Consider the following 17746-nt stretch of genomic DNA (forward strand, 5'->3'; position numbering starts at 1 on the left):
TGTAGAAGTTTCTGCGCAATCCATGGTGGAGGGTACATAAGATTTGGCTTGGCAAAACTTACGGCCGTATATACTTGTTAGTTTTTTTTGTTGATTTTTAATGGAAAAAATATAGTTATACAAAAATATATGCCGACAAAAATAAAAACGATGTATAACCTAAAAAATATTTTTTTAGAAAAATATTTAATAAAAAAATTCCGCTGGAGAACCTGAAGAACATCTTAGAAAGTAGTTAGAATGTCATGCCGTGGTGTCATATTACGATCACATCACAAACGGTTTTATAATGTTTGATGTTCTGTTATGGTGCCAACAGATCCAAATTCAAACCCCGGTGGAAGCGAAGAAGTTTTTCAATTTGTAAAAATTAGATAATAAGAAACTAAAAGTGTAACAAAAAATACTGATAAAAATAAAAAGTGAAATTGAAAAAATTTGTCATCCAAATGAACTCCCAAGGCACAACTTCTAAAGTAATGCAAAGAATCCAAAAATGGAGTACTTCCGTCCTATGATAAGCCCATGTAAAATTCATTGGAATGATACAAGTTCGCACTACATTCGGATCACAAATTGGGGATCCAAACTACTTTTTTTGGAAGCTTTTTTTTTTGCTGGACTGTATTAAAAACTCCAATTTAAATGGGAGCATTGGGGCCCCCTAGCTCCGCCAATGGGCTGGGTATAAATAATAACCCACCCAAAAACTTAAATATATTATAAACACTTTTTGTCACATAATTTAAAGGGAATTCTTGAAACATTATAGATGATAATTAAACATTTTCTTTAAAACATTTCTATTTTTTGTGGATTATGTCCTTCAATTTTATTAATGCTATAACAATTTATTTTTACGTAGCTCCCATCAGCAACAGCTGGCCGAAGCCTTAGCCAGAGAAATGGATTTGAAAATTGATATCGAAAAATTGGAAATGAGGGTACAATTATTGAACGAGTGTTTGGAAGGTACCATGGGAAATCGCTTGAATAAACTCTGCTATACTACATTGAACTGTACTAAATTTAGTCTACACATGTTGCATTGGTTGGCATATTCCCTACTGCCAGCTACACCACCACCGAAATTGAATACCTTTCCATTTGGGTTAACATTGGCCAAAGTTCTTAATATTGTGAAACGCTGATAGACTATGCACTTCCACTAATATTACCATTTGTATCTTTGTTTTGTTTTCCTTTTGGAAACTTATTTATATTTGTAATTTAATTATTAATTATTTTATATTATTTTTTTTTTCTTTAGAATAAATCTAATTGAACAGTTTAATTCTAAAGATTTTTAATTTGAAACCCCATTTACGACATTCCTAATTTTTTTTATTGTTACAGTTTTTTATATAAGGGGCTATAGCTCCAGTCGAATCTGGGACCGGTTTGTATACAAATAATATTGGGTAACATTTTCCACTAATTATGTGCATTTTAGACTGCCACATTAGCAATCCAGGAGTTGAATTTATACTTTAACCTTTGTTTTAGCCATGTATTGCAATTGAAATAAAACACTTCAATTTCATCGTTTTTTTATTATAGTATATAAATTTATTCCTTCATATATTTATCGTATAATATTTGATAATTCTATTTATGCAAATTATTTTTTTTACTTATTGTATATATTGTAATATTGGATTTTTATTTTATTTATATGTAATGTCGTTATAATTTGTAAGTAAAGGCAATATTGTTTTTTTTTACCATTTTTATAATCGAAATTGTTTTGGATTTTCGCTTAAGGTCAATAAAAGGAGCAATAGAAATTATGATTCGGAAAGATCAAAGAGATCATAACTAAAAATCTACTTAATATACATATACATTTATAGTTTTATATATAAAATAATTTGCGAAATGGTGGCTGACGGTCTAAAGCTTTTTATGTTAAAGCATTAAAAAAACGTTGTTGTTGTTCCTTTTTTTTTTGTAAATAATTGTTTTACTAAAAAATATGAGAAATACAAGGGAAAACGGAAGAAAACAAAAAAGTGATGTCACATTAATTTATTTTAAAATAATATCACAATCTTATATTATCCATAAATATATGATGGGAGACAGTTTGTTTGTATTTTTATGATAACAAAAAGTTCAAGAACCAAAAAAAAAAAATGTTAAAATGCGGATGGTTTACACATGCATATTTGCTAAAATAATAAAGAATGTAGTGAATTAAAAAATAAAAAGAAAAAATATTTTCCTCTTGAACGAAATTTTGTACAAACGAAAATCTCTTATACCGCATTCTCATTACCCTTCCAAAATCTACTTTAACTAGATTTCAAATGTCCTTTGCGTTATAAAATAGGATTTCAAATACACTTTTAATAGATTTCGAGCCTAATGTGAATGGGCTATTAGTCGTAATATATTTTCTTTAGAGCCAAATAAACAAGAATGGTTAGCAACTAAAGCAATAATTGTCTATAATGAATTTTATTCTCCCTTAAAGAAAAATTCTTTAAAGGCAAAAAGAAATTTGATTTGTTTAAAATTTAGTTTAGAAGAAAAATATTTTCGCGTGTAGTCAGTGCTTTTATAAAAATTTTTATATGGGAAGCATTGATAGATTTAATAGAAAAAAAACTATAACATTTGTTGTGAATTATGATATTTTTAGTTTTTTTGTTTTTTAATTATAAAGTAATATGCATTATTTTTTTTACTTTTGATTTGCACAATCTTTGTTTTGAGGCACACTTAAAAATTAATTGTATTCAACCCTTTTTATAATTAATCTATCTATTGTAAAATAAAAAAAATCTAAGCCATATATAATATTTGAAGATAAAAATAGACGATAGTTATAAAGTTGTTATATTTATTGTGGCAGTTATTTTTAATACATATTAGTTCAAATTTAAACTATTAATACCATGCAACAATTTATTACTTTAAATATAAATTTAATGAATGTCGTATTTATTTTATTTTTAGATTATAAAATTATAAACTTTACAATTATGGATGTTTGTTACAAAAATTCTTGTTAACTAATTTGGATAAAAAAATTGCTAATATAGAAAGGGCGTTCATAAGTAATCCTAGAGATACCATTCTTCGTTTATCCTAAAATTAAATTTTAGACAATCACATTTTTTAACATTTGAATGTATTTTTAAACAACCAATTATGGTCAACCGATTGCTATACCACAACTTCAATAGCTTCATCATGGAATAATACCTTATTTCTATCAATGATTTTTCCATTTTTTATTAAAGCCATTTCTTTATTTATTTTTATGAAATAAATATTTATTTTTTGTAAAAAACAATGAAAGAAGAGTTTTCTTTTCTGAGAAACGAAATTTTAGACAATCGATGTTTTCCTAAGACATGTTACTTAAAAACAAATAACAAATATTAGAGACAAGCTGGTCACAAATTCGCGTTTATTTGCTCTTAAAGCAAAATCCTTTATAATATAGAGCAATTTAATTTATTTAAAATTTCGTTACTTCTTTTTGTCTGAGGAACGAAACTTTAAACAATTTCCCTTCGACGCTAAAATACTTTCTTTAAAAACAAAAGAGATTAGAGACTCCTAAAGGAAATACTTTATACACAGAAAAAAAAAATTCACCAAAATCATCTTAATAAAATTTCAATTGAATTTTAAAAAATATTCAATGTAAAATTTAATTGATGCAACAAAGTTTTTAATTAAAACAAAAATCAATCACAAAAATTAATAGTATCAATTAATTGTTTAATTGACTTCGGTGATTGATGCTATCATTTCTGTGATTGAAGACATTTCAATTAAAAATTAATTGCATCAATTAATTTCGTGATTGAATACAAAAATTATTTTTTTTGTGTGTAACAAATTTCGTTCCGGAGGAATGTTTGTTTTCTTTAGGTGTACCCTGTTTTTCTACTATGGATACCCTCATCGATATAATTTTGCAAATGGAAATAGTCAGTCACTGACTAATATAAGGATTTAGCTAATACCAAATTTATTTTTTTTGAATCCATCCAAAAAATAAATTTTTTTCTCCGCAACGAAATTTAAAATCCAACAATATTGACATTATTGAAAAACGATATTCCTTTTTTTATAAAGTATTTTCTTTGAGAGAAAATAAAACCCAATTTATGACAACCGTTGCAACGATTGTCTCTACTCTTTTTTTTTTTTGGTTTGGTTTTGAAGAAAATAGGTTAACGTCAAATGAAAGCTTTCTATGCCTAACATTTCGTTCATCACAAAAGAAAATTCTTCTTTCAGTGCAAACGTCCCTGATTGTAATGCCGGAAAGTACACATTTATAATTTTGTATATTTCATTTAAAATTTATCACAAACTTTTTTTTTTTTTTTTTAATAATTATCATGATGTAAAAAGTTGTAATCAGCTGTTTCAGAGACGACACATTGTTAGTACATGATGAGTGGTAATAGGTAAAAGCTAACTACTTTTAATTTTAATTAAAATCTTACATTTTGCTCAAATGCTAAGAATTGTCAGCGATAATTTAAAAATCGATAAATGTGTCATCGATCACATTAATAAGCTGCAATATCGATTATGTATGTCATCAAACATAAATTATGGTGTGACCAACATTTGGGATTTGTCTTGAGAAGTTGGATAGCCACATTATTGTATCAATAAAATTAGAAAATGGATGACATATAAAACAGTAAATTTCAAATAGATAGCGATGCCAAAATGTATGTTGTTCTAAATTTTAATATTTTCGTACGAACGCCCTATAAATTTCAAGCAAAAATTGTGGCATAGTATTTGATAGTATATTAGTAAATATTTTTTTTTTATAAATTTTTAGTAAAGATTTATAATTATAAAAACCAAAACTCAATTATGATACTTATAAAATTATAAAATATATACGTTCATTGATAAGATCTTTGTATTGCAAAAACGAAAAATAATAATGATAAAAAATAATAATTACAATTCAGGGCGGTGAAAAAAAATGCATTGCATTTGTATCAAAAGTTTGTAAAGAAAATTAAATGATTTTCACTAAAGAAAATGAACACATTGCCAGTCATAACATTTGGAAACTGATTTTCTTTGAAATAACTTGTGGAGTCGGAAAAGAGATTTAAATGTTTTTAGAGAGAAGCAAATCGTATTCGTATTGGCTATATATTTTTTTATAATTTTTGGTTAAAAGTATCTGGCAATAGGATTCAAACACGGACACGTAACATTGCAATTTAAATGTTTAAATAAGAATTTAATCGGATTTTTTTTCATCCACTCATAGTGAACCACCCTATTATATACAATACAGATGGGATTAAAATTACGAAAAAAAGAATTGTAAAAATAATAATTGGTTTTTAACTTAATCTAAATATAAAATAAAATTATTTGCGAAGCTTATAACATAGGCATGGTTTGTCGAGTTTTTTTTTTGTTATATGTTGTGTATGTTTGAATGCTAAGCTTATTAAAAGAAATCCTTACAAGTCTTGTCTGTATATGTATGTGAATTGTATATAAGTAAATGTTTTTTATTTATTTCTATATGTATAAGAATTTATATATAAATGAAAGAAAAAAATGTTTTATAGTATCATGTATTTGGATTCATTTGTGGGCTATCGTGACCTATATTATATTTTCACATCACCACCAACTTCTCAGCGTACGACTGGAGCAGATAAGCGTAAGTAAACCTGCCCATAGAACAACAATTGAAGACCCCCGTTCGGAAATTGCAGTATTCGTATTGACATCTGAGACCAGAGGTGCTGTTCTTTGTTCATCGTCGACTTCATTTTCATTACGCGAACATTTCATCCAATCTGGCGCTGAAAGTTTAGGTTTGGCATGGGCTACACGCATAAGATCATCATTGAATTCCCAATACGAGAGACCCTTGAAGAAATAGGTTTTGCGATTGGTATATTGGAAGGCAGCATCTATATTATAACCAATGCCAGCCCATATGGAGAGATCACGTGGATAATCCAATTCCACACGACCAGTTTCACGATCCAAACTCCAATAGAGGGTATTACTGAAGAGATATGTACGATTATTGTGACCCCAAATGAAGGCAGCATCTATGTGAGGCAGTGTACTAGGTAAACCAAGGGCTGTAAGATAGTCTTCCCGTATTAGAGTGACAGAGTCAAATTCATAGAATTTACGGCCTAAAAAGGAGAAAAGTAAATAGTTTACTATCCGCTTAAAAAATTCTAGCCTTGGTATTCAGGCTCCACTTACCAATAAAGAAGACAATGTGTCTTCGATGATTTTCATAGACAGCATCAATTTTGCTAAAGTTTGAGGGTAGTGAAGTCCAAAGGCGTGTTGTTTCAGTGGGATAGCCTGGATAAAGACCTCTTTCACCAATACGCCAAAGGTACTAAAATAGAAAATATATTACAATAATTTTTTTTGATTAAAACTAAATAAGTAAAAAATTATTTTTTAGAAGGCTTGATTTAGAAAGTTTATAAATAAATCTTATAAATATTTTATTCTTAAACTCTAAATTTTAACATTGTCTAAATTTTAACAATAATTCCAATTCGGTGAACCCTTGCTTTTTTTGTTACTTCAATCGCTTTAATCCACACACATTTTCTTCTGATTCAATCCCGCAATTAATTCATTCAATTAATTTTTAAATTGAAATGTCTTCAATTATAGTATCAATCGTAGTTTTAATTGAACATTAAAAAAATACTTGATTAAAAAATTAATTGACTTCATTAGCAAATACCAATTAATTTTTTTAATTGATTCAATTAAAAATTTAATTGATGTTGATGGCAAAACTCCATTAATTGTACCCTCCACCATAGGATGGGGGGTATATTAACTTTGTCATACCGTTTGTAACACATCGAAATATTGCTCTAAGACCCCATAAAGTATATATTCTGGGTCGTGGTGAAATTCTGAGTTGATCTAAGCATGTCCGTCCGTCCGTCTGTTGAAAACACGCTAACTTCGGAACGAAACAAGCTATCGACTTGAAACTTGGCACAAGTAGTTCTTATTGATGTAGGTCAGATGGTATTGAAAATGGGCCATATCGGACCCCTTTTACGTATAGCCCCCATATAAACCGACACTCAGATTTGGCTTGCATAGCCTCTTGGAGGAGCAAAATTCATCCGATCCGGGTGAAATTTGGTACATGGTGTAAGTATATGGTCTCTAACAACCATGCAAAAATTGGTCCATATCGGTCCATAATTATATATAGTCCCCATATAAACCGATCCCCAGATTTGGCTTGCAGAGCCTCTAAGAGAAGCAAATTTCATCCGATCCGGCTGAAATTTGGTTCATAGTGTTAGTATGTGGTCTTTAACAAACACGCACAAATTGGTCCACATCGGTCCATAATTATATATAGCCCCCATATAAACCGATCCCCCGATTTGGCTTGCGGAGCCTCTAAGAGAAGCTAATTTCATCCGATCCGACTGAAATTTAGTACATGGTCTTAGTATATGGTCTCTAATGGCCATGCAAAAATTGGTCTACATCGGTCCATAATTATATACACTGAAAAAAATATTGTCGTGAGGTCAAAGATTTCATGTCTTTAAAATACGAATACAAATTTTGCTTAGCATAGAAGACGCATTTCTCTAAAATAAAGTTATTTTCCTTGTCCAAAAGTCGATAAACTTTTCAATGAAGTCGTATTGTCCTTATAATTAAGTGATTTGACTTCAAAATGGGTATCTTAACATGAAAGAAAAAAATTATAGGCTAAGGTCAACTTGACTTTAATAATTCAGAAAAATTCTTTAAATTTAATGAAATTGTCTTTAAATTTGTTGTCTTTTTGCATCTTGACTACAAAGCAAAAAATCGTTCAAATATAGGACATGTTTTTCAAAACTTTATTTTAAAGGAGTTTTTTACTTCAAACATAGCCTAATTTCTACTGGAAGTCGAGTCCTAATTTGGAAAATAAAGTTGCCGTTAACTCGTTTTTAAAGGACTTTGATAGCATATGGAGAAAAAAGCTGAGAAAGCGAAAATTTAAAATTTGCTCCCTAGAAGCAATTACACAAAACCTAAATTTAAAAGAGAATTGTGTCTTAAAAGTATCCTTACTTGTATTCTCCGCTTCTTTGGCTCGGAATCAATACCAAATTTTTTAAAGTAAAGACAAAATCTTTGGAACCGAGTATGCTTTTTTTCAGTGTATAGCCTCCATATAAACCGATCACCAAATTTGACCTCCGAAGCCCCTTGGAAGAGCAAAATTCAACCGATTCGGTTGAAATTTGGTGCATGATGTTAGTATATGGTATCCATAAACCGATCCCCAGATTTGACCTCCGGTGCCGTTTGGAAAAGCAAAATTCATCCGATCTGGTTGAAATTTGGTACGTGGTGGTAGTATATGTTATGATATTTAACAACCATGCCAAAATTGGTCCATATCAGTCCATAATTATATATAGCCCCCATATAAACCGATCCCGAGATTTGGGTTTGGAACCACAAAACTCCATTCATTTTTTAATTAAAAACGTAACTATTTTCATTTACTTTTTTTTTTAAATGACTTACGGCCATTTTCATGTATCTCCGTTAGACTTTAACTCACAGTTAGCAGAAAGTAAAATCGAAATATCTTCTCTCCAGTTAACTTTAACTGAAAATTTTTTAGCAGTTAAGTTCCTAACTGACATATGAAATATATAGACAAGATGACAGACATGTCCATAGTACGGTTTAAAAGCACGTTAGCTAACGCAGCACTAACGGAGCTTCCTGAAAATGGCCGTTAGTGTTTTTAGTTTGATTAATTGTTTGAAATAAATTTTTAGTTAAAAATTAAAAAGAAAATCCATCTCCTTTTTTATTGACTTAGTGTTCCGAGATTAAGAAGTTAATTGTATCAACTAATTTTTTAATTAAACATTTTAAAATTTTCAATCAATTAATTAACTTAATATTTCTATTTTTATTAAAAAGTTATTCGTATTAATTAATTTATTATTTGAATTTTCAACTTCAATCAGCTTTTTAATTGGAAATATTTTGGTGATGATTTTTTCTGTGTAGGAATAAAGTTTCGGCAAATAAATTTTGACAAAATTTTCTATAGGAATAAAATTTTGACAAAATTTTCTATAGGAATAAAATTTTCACAAAATTTTCTATAGGAATAAAATTTTCTATAGAAATAAAATTTTGACAAAATTTTCTATAGGAATTAAATTTTTAAGACATTTCAATTAAAAATAAATTGGATCAATTAATTTCTTGATTGAAGAGAAAAAATATTTTTATGTGTGTAGAAATAAAATTTTGCAAACATTTTGTATAGAAATAAAATAAAAATAGAAATAAAATTTAGACAAACAATTTTGACAAAAATTTCTATAAATTCAATATCTTTAATATTTTTAATTTTCGTATTGGGTGATGCCCTCAAAGTCCATTAAAGAAGTTGTAACCCTACTTTGTTGATGCAAGCTAAATAGTAAAAACATTTAAAATTCGACATATTTACAATTTAAGGGATATTTATCTAGTCAAAAAATTGTAAGATCATAATATATAATATTGCAAACACTGCAATAGTACATTTCTTTAGAAGAAAAAACATTTTTTTCATAATAGTCACAAAAACTGATCAAAAACTTCAAAATAAGACATTTTAAATTTGGTAGATTTTTGGTAAAATTTTCTCCAAATTTTGGCACTAGTGGTAATCGTTTTTCAGCAGTTGTTTGTCCACTCTCAGCAAATCAGGTGACATCTCTGAGTGTATCAAAACTTCTCTTTGTGGATTTAACGAAATATGAAATGCCGTTTGGACACGGCTACAAAAAAGAAGACCCCTTCACCATCTGTGGTATCACAATAGTCTGAGTAAGCCCTAAATATCAGGTTGGCACTCTACTAAACCTAATCTAACCACTGCTGTCCATTAATTTTCGAATATCTATATTTCTGAATGCAATATATCAAAATGCTTTTATAAACTTATAAACATTAAAATGAACTGTCACTGTAACAAATCCATCAGGAGATAGACGACAAGTTTAGAAATTATAGCAATCTGAAGTATGTATGCACGGATGAAAAAGACTGTTTTTCATATGTTTGGCTATAAACATTATATGTTTGGAACACAAATTTTTAAACACAATATTTTTGAGTGCAAGCATATAATGTTCATAAACTAGCATAACATGTTTGGGACATATATATGTTAATATGTTAGAACATATTATGTTTGGGACATAAAATGTTTGTAAATATAATATGCTTGGATGCAAACATATATTAATTTAGAAATAGCCTATAAACATATATGTGTTTAGTAGCTTGGAGCGCTATTTAACAGGGAGCGATATTGAATTAAGTTGGTGGTTGTTGCTTGTTATTACAAAATTAACATTTTATTTTTCCTTGGGCAATTGATCAGCTACTTCTTTGATCCTTACAAACTGTGTGGTCCGCTGTTCGAATCCCCGTCCGGCAAAAGGTAAAATTAAAATAAAATAAAATCATACAATTGAATAATTTCTTCTACAAAGTTTGTATTACAGAAAAAGGTGCTAAGAACTAAAAAATCTCGTGGAAGTGAGAAAGATGTGGGGAATATACAATTGGGCAGAAACAACATTTTGAGCATTCAGGTCGAAAACCTATGTTGTTAGCACCTATATTACCTGTTTATTTTCATAATTCATTATGATTGTAAATATATAAATAAATAAATAAAATTTTGAGCACAATATTGTTTGGGAGAATTTTTTTAAGCATATAATATTTTTGGGTGCAAAATGCTTCCAAACATATTATATGTTCACATAATAACATATTGTTTTTTAGAAGACAACATTATTGAATTTGGATGCAAAAATACAAAATGTTTGGAACTTAGACTACCCAAACATATATTGTTTAGACCAATATGCTTTCAAACATATTATATATTGGTAGAGATCAAACATATAAATGTTTGGGCAATACCCAAAAATGTATATGCTTGAAGCAAAATATGTTTGGGAGTATATGTTACAGAAGCGATTTTTTGTGAGCGTGTGCAAATAGTGGTAATGTGGTTCAACTTACGTGTCCACGGAATATGAAAAGCTCTCCACGTATCATCGATATGGCGTCGTAATGTGTTAAACAGTTATCTGGTTTAGGCTTGCGTGGTTTCGATGGACGATGCGGTTTTTCCGGTGTTCTCTGGCGATGAGTTTGATGTATCCGAGGACGTCGTGTAGTTGTCGTCGTAGTTGTAGTTGTATAAGGTCTACGTGTAGTTGTTGTCGTTGTAGGTGTTCTATAATCTGGATAATAATGCCTTGGCGTTTGATCATAACGTGTATCGTAACGTGGATCATAACGTGGATCATAGCGAGGATCTTGACGTGGATCTTGTTGATTGGGATTGCGATGATTGTAATAATACCTGCGACTATCTACTGTGGGACGTGATGTGGGATAAGGATTGTAATTGTGATATTGACGTGTATTATAATATGTTCTGGGAGTGGTTGTAGTAGTAGTTGTTGTTGTTGTTGTCGTGGTAGTGGTTGTTGGTCTTGGTGGTGGACGGTATGAACCCCATGATTTAACTTTGGCTCCATACAATTCCTGTATGGCATTACGATCATCGGCGGGTAATTCATTTCCTAAAACATAACCCTGATACCAAGGGAACATAATAGCACTTTGATCGGATGAATGACCAAGGCCTAGGGAATGACCAAATTCGTGAACGGCCACACCAAGAAAATCAGTACCTGAAAGAACGAAAGACACAATTATTAAAATAAAGAGTCGAACTCAGTAAGGACTCAGAAATAGAAAATCCTAAAAAATTACCCACCAGGAAAGAAAATGTAAGTTAGTTATATAATTTGTTTACTTAAATTGTTTTGCAAAAGCTGTTATGATAAAAATAAGTGAATATTTTCCAAAAAATTTTGAAAAATTTATTCGATATAATCTTTTTGAATTGAATTTCATAAAGTTTGCTTCATTTTAGTATACATTTTTATACTGTGGTACAGGGTATAATAAGTTTGTACATTTGTATGTAACGCCGAGAAGAATCAGTCTGAGTCCCATTGTTTAGTACACACATAGAAGGAATTTGATCATCCCAAAAATGTTTCAGCAGCAAAACGTTATTTTTGCACGGTGCACATGGGTACACGATTTTCGAGAAAGTGACCCTTTCGTGTAAAAACATGTTACATGTTCCCCAAAATAAAATTTTGCTCTTGAAACATTCTTGAGGTGATCATATTCCTTCTCTGGGTGTATAGTGATCATGTCCGAGCCACCGTGCTGCAATGGATAGCATGTCCACCTTGCATACAAGGTCGTGGGTTCGATTCCTGCTTCGACCCAACACCAAAAAAGTTTTTCAGCGGTGGATTATCCCACCTCAGTAATGCCGGTGTTTGAATTTCTCAAACATCATTGATCGTAAACAAACACATGGTGCTATCTGTACTGTAAGCCAGATATGTCTATAGCAGGTAGAATTGTAGATATTGGGTGAATAGCTCAAACATCCTTATTGATTTTCCATGTGTGTATTATCTTTTGTGTATACGTTACGATATTTATGCTACCTATAGTTTAATGTATGGGATTTCCAGGATATATGTTCTCTAATGGCATGATAAGAGAAAGCAGTGTGGGACTAGGTTAAGAAATAGTTTGTAAGATAGCAAGTAAGAACGAAAAATTAAAAATAAAATGAGTGTATTCATCAACCTCGACGAAGACGGAGGCATTTTCATTCATTTTTGGTCCTTCGAACCTTTCGTAAGAAAGAATGAACCAGCGAAAGGTGTTCTACATTAAAGAGTAGAATGAAGCAGAAAACAATCCCTCTACGAAGAAACTCCGTGGACAAACGAAATAGGAAAAAGTCAAATAGAAGACAACGAAGACGATTACGAAGAAGATAGCGAAGACGGTTACGAAGCCGATAACGAAGACGATAACAAGGAAGGTAGCGAAGAGCATAACGAAGACGATTACGAGGAGCAAATAGAAGACACTGAGGAAGATTACGAAGACGATTACGAAGAAGATAGCGAAGACGGTTACGAAGCCGATAACGAAGACGATAACGAGGAAGATAGCGAACAGCATAACGAAGACGATTACGAGGAGGAGAACGAAGACGATAACGAGGAAAATAACGAAGAAGATACCGAAGACGATAACGAAGATGATAGCGATAACGATAAGGAGAAGTACGAAGAAGCAAGAACAAAAGTACGATAGGAGAGCGAAGAAACAATAACGGAGAGTTGATTTATACTGCCACGATAGATCAACGACGAAGAAGAACGAAGAGGAGAACAAGACTACGGTATAAAAACATCTAAGAAATGGACGAAGTTACAAAAAATGCCTAGCAGTGAATAATTGTATGCTAAATGCATCTGAAGGAGGAGGTTACTGTGTGCAAATGATACCAGGCACGATTAAAACGGTGGAGGATGAAGCACTCAGAAAGAAAGGTGGAAAAGAGGAAAACGACGAATGTTATGGCTTGAGGGCTTCCGCTAACATACAGGAACGTCAGGGTGTATTAATTATGCTGATATTCAAGATGCCCGTCAACAAGTTGTGCCGATAACACATCTTTCACACCACACCACTTATCCTAAAAGATTCTTGGAAAGCGATCCACATTTCACTTTGGGGCCGCGCAGAATGTTTGAATTTCTCAAACATCATTGATCGTAAACAAACATATGGTGCTATCTGTACTGTAAACCAGATATGTCTATAGCAGGTAGAATTGTAGATATTGGGTGAATAGCTCAAACATCCTTATTGATTTTCCATGTGTGTATTATCTTTTGTGTATACGTTACGATATTTATGCTACCTATAGTTTAATGTATGGGATTTCCAGGATATATGTTCTCTTATGGCATGATAAGAGAAAGCAGTGTGGGACTAGGTTAAGAAATAGTTTGTAAGATAGCAAGTAAGAACGAAAAATTAAAAATAAAATGAGTGTATTCATCAACCTCGACGAAGACGGAGGCATTTTCATTCAGCCGGTGAAATTGCTGAGTGTTTCAAAGCTTCTCGAAGTGGTTTCACTGCAATGTGGAACGCCGTTTGGACTCGGCTATAAAAAGGAGGTTCCTTATCATCGAGCTTAACATGAAATCGGGCAGCACTCCGTGATAAGAGAGAAGTTCACCACTGTGGTATTACAAGCCTGATACATCAGGCTAACCTAACGATGTCCGTCCGTCTGTTTATGTATTATTGTTTACATAGTAAGTTCGAACGTCAAACTCTACATCGGCACAAAGACATTCCTATTGATTTTGGAAAAAATCAGATTTAAATATACCTGCCATATATTTATCACCGATCTGGCCATAAATGACGTGTTTATCAACTGATCTTTTTTAAATTTTATATTTTTTATGTATTGTGAGCCTCATAAAAATGCAAAGTATCAGTTCAATCGAGTCAGATTTATATATAGTCTACATTTAAGTCCTAGTAGAGCCTAGTTAAAATTCTGGTCTGCAATGTTTAACTCAATAATTAAGTCATCTTCCGGTAAATTCCCAGCTGTTTTAACCAACATCTCCTCAACAATTTCTTCATCCGCCGGCACATAACAACTGTGGCAACTACAATCAACTCAAGTTCGACAAAGATAATTTAGAAGAAGATGCAGTCTTGCCATAGCAAAACTGAAGCACCAGAGGACTCTGCCAACAAAATATCATAAGGTTTGCGTCGACGTGTCTCTCAAATGTACTGCCGTTTGCGTCGGAAAATACCAAAACATTTGTGTTTTTCATAAATTTCTGAATAAAACCCCACAAAAGCAATACCAAAACGATTGTAGAAAATTAAAATAAAACGTATGTGAATCTTAAAGCGAATATTCATTATGGTTTTATGTGAATATTGCCGTTTTAAATTTATTCCTGGGCAGAGCTGCTTTGGAAAAAATTGACAAATAAAACAATTTTTTCTCATAGCCCTCTACACCTTGACATTTGTTTTCTCTTTATAAGAGCACAATGCTTAATCTTGTTATACTCAATTATCTTTGAGTTCGATTTTATTGTAGTTGCCAAACTAGAAAAAAAATGTGCATGCAACATAGTTTTGTGAAAAGAAATTTGGGCAATTAAACGTGAAATTTATTTAGCCAAAGGGGAAGGGTGAAATTTATTTTCCACGTACACCATCTCTAGTAAAGCTATTACCAAATCCAATACAGTAGAAACATACAATTTTTTCTACTTTATTACTATTCTTGGATATGTTGGTTTTTTGAAGCTCGAAATATCTGAAGACTGAACTTTGCCAATAGGCAAAATTCAATAGCATTCGTCCTTGTGTCAAAAAAATACTCTGTACCAAATTTAATCGAAATCGGTTAATACGACCGGAATCCTCCGAACACCAAATACATGGACGGACGGACGGACCCTAAGCGCTAGATCGACTCAGGAGTAGGGTTGCCAGATGATGGTTGCCGAAATCCGGGACATTGCGCCGTACATTCCGGGATTTGTCGGGACAAGCAAAAACAGTCATATTTTCCGAAAATAGTTGCCAATATTTTATCACTTGGTAAATTTGCACAAACGCCATGGCGTAGTTGTTATTGTCTGCAGACTTTTAAATTCCTAAATATGTTGGATCCTCTGAAATTTTCTCCCAATGATGATTTTGGGATGATTGAAATGATGATTTTGGGATGACTGAAATTTTCTCCCAATGATGATTTTGGGATGATTGTATACCAAACGTAAATATTTTTTTGGAAAATTTGTTTTTTTTTTTAAGACAGAAACCTAAACTCATATTTACTGGCATATTACTTTCGGTTTTGGCAAACAAACTTAAGCTCTGAGGTGACAATCGTTGCTTCTTTTGTAGTGCCTTTCGATACTAGGAATTTGGATATCACCATGGACATGGTTTTGTGTATATTTCACATCAAAGTTGGGGATTGTTACAGTGTGACTAAAGAGTCTATGGTAGTGATAGGGATACAATTGATCTTTGAAACGTTGGCACATAATTTGTAAAAATGCATTTCGCAGAAAAACGTGAATTTGAAATAATATTTTAATAATATATAATATTTTTTTACATTTACTGCTTAAGTGACAGCTGGTGATTCGAAAGACAGTAATTTGATTTATTTCTCATAGTGATGAGATTGAATGAAGTGGTACAAAATCTGACAGACAAAAAGTATGAAAATCCAAAACCAACAATTATATACGGCTGTAAGTTCGGCCAGGCCGAATCTTATGTACCCTCCACCATGGATTGCGTAGAAACTTCTACCAAAGACTGTCATCCACAATCGAATTAATTGGGTTGTGATATCTTAAAACTTCTTAAAATCGTTTTCTAAATTGTGAGTTAGTCCATACGTGGTATATATTAGACAAAAAAGGTATGTATACACAGAAAAAAATTTCACGCAAATTTTTCCAATTAAAATCTTAATTGAGTTTTAAAAAATATTCAATTAAAAATTTAATTGATTCAAAAAATTTTTTAATTGAAACAAAAATCAATCACACAAATTAATAGTATCAATTAATTTTTTAATTGGATCAATTAATTTTTTAATTGACTGTCAATTAATTTTTTAATTGATACTATCATTTCTGTGATTGAAGAAATTTCAATTAAAAAATTAATTGGATCAATTAATTTCGTGATTGAATCAGAAAAAAATTGGTTGGTCTACAAATAATTACGAATCGATATGGACTTTTGCACGGTACGTAGAGAGCCGCTTATATGTGAGCTATATACAATTATGAACTTTTTTTGTGTGATTGGGGATCGATTTATCTGAGGGCTATATATAACTATAGACCGATATGGACCAAGTTAGGCATGGTTGCTAACGGCCATATACTAGCACAATGTACCAAATTTCAACTGACTCGGATGAAATTTGCTCCTCCAAGTGGCTCCAAAACTGAATCTTGGGATCGGTTTATATGGGGGTATATATGATTATGGACTGATATGGACCACTTTTGGCATGGTTGTTAAATATCATATACTACCACCACGTACCAAATTTCAACCGAATCGGACGAATTTTGCTCTTCCAAGGGGCTCCGGAGGTCAAATCTGGGGATCGGTTTATATGGGGGCTATATATAATTATGGACCGATTTCGACCACTTTTTGCATTGGTGTTTGAGGCCATATATTAACACCACGTACCAAATTTCAACAGAATCCGATGAATTTTGGTCTTCCAAGAGGCTCGGGAGGTCAAATCTGGTGATCGGTTTATATGGGGGCTATATATAATTATGGATCGATGTGGACCAATTTTTGCATGGTTGTTAGAGACCATATACCAACAGCATGTACCCAATTTCAGCTGGATCGGATGAAATTTGCTTCTCTTAGAGGCTCTGCAAGCCAAATCTGGGGATCGGTTTATATGGGGACTATATATAATTATGGACCGATATGGACCAATTTTTGCATGGTTGTTAGAGACCATATACCAACACCATGCACCCAATTTCAGCCGGATCGGATGAAATTTGCTTCTCTTAGAGGAGCAGCAAGCCAAATTTGGGGGCCGTTTATATGGGGGCTATACGTAAAAGTGGACCGAGATGGTTCATTTGCAATACCATCCGACCTACATTAATAACAACTACTTGTGCCAAGTTTCAAGTCGATAGCTTGTTTCGTTCGCAAGTTAGCGTGATTTCAACAGACA

At 31.8% G+C, this 17746-nt stretch overlaps 2 protein-coding genes across 2 annotated transcripts in view; one reads left to right on the top strand and one right to left on the bottom strand.

Annotated features, from left to right (window-relative positions):
• The window catches only part of LOC142241215 (uncharacterized), a 28231-nt gene extending 26937 nt beyond the window's left edge, over positions 1 to 1294 (top strand). The window contains exon 5 of the mRNA XM_075312960.1: positions 866 to 1294. Coding sequence (XP_075169075.1) covers positions 866 to 1151 — 286 coding nt within the window. The 3' untranslated portion in view covers positions 1152 to 1294. The remainder of the gene's footprint in view (positions 1 to 865) is intronic.
• Positions 1295 to 1566: 272 nt separating this feature from the next.
• Positions 1567 to 17746, bottom strand: part of Mmp2 (Matrix metalloproteinase 2) — a 60171-nt gene continuing 43991 nt past the window's right edge. The window contains exons 3-5 of the mRNA XM_075311053.1: positions 11080 to 11759; positions 6238 to 6379; positions 1567 to 6164 (exon numbers count right to left, since the gene is read on the bottom strand). Coding sequence (XP_075167168.1) covers positions 5635 to 6164; positions 6238 to 6379; positions 11080 to 11759 — 1352 coding nt within the window. The 3' untranslated portion in view covers positions 1567 to 5634. The remainder of the gene's footprint in view (positions 6165 to 6237; positions 6380 to 11079; positions 11760 to 17746) is intronic.

The sequence above is a fragment of the Haematobia irritans genome, chromosome 5 (genome assembly GCF_050003625.1).
Source record: "Haematobia irritans isolate KBUSLIRL chromosome 5, ASM5000362v1, whole genome shotgun sequence".
Classification (NCBI taxonomy): Eukaryota; Metazoa; Arthropoda; class Insecta; order Diptera; family Muscidae; genus Haematobia; species Haematobia irritans.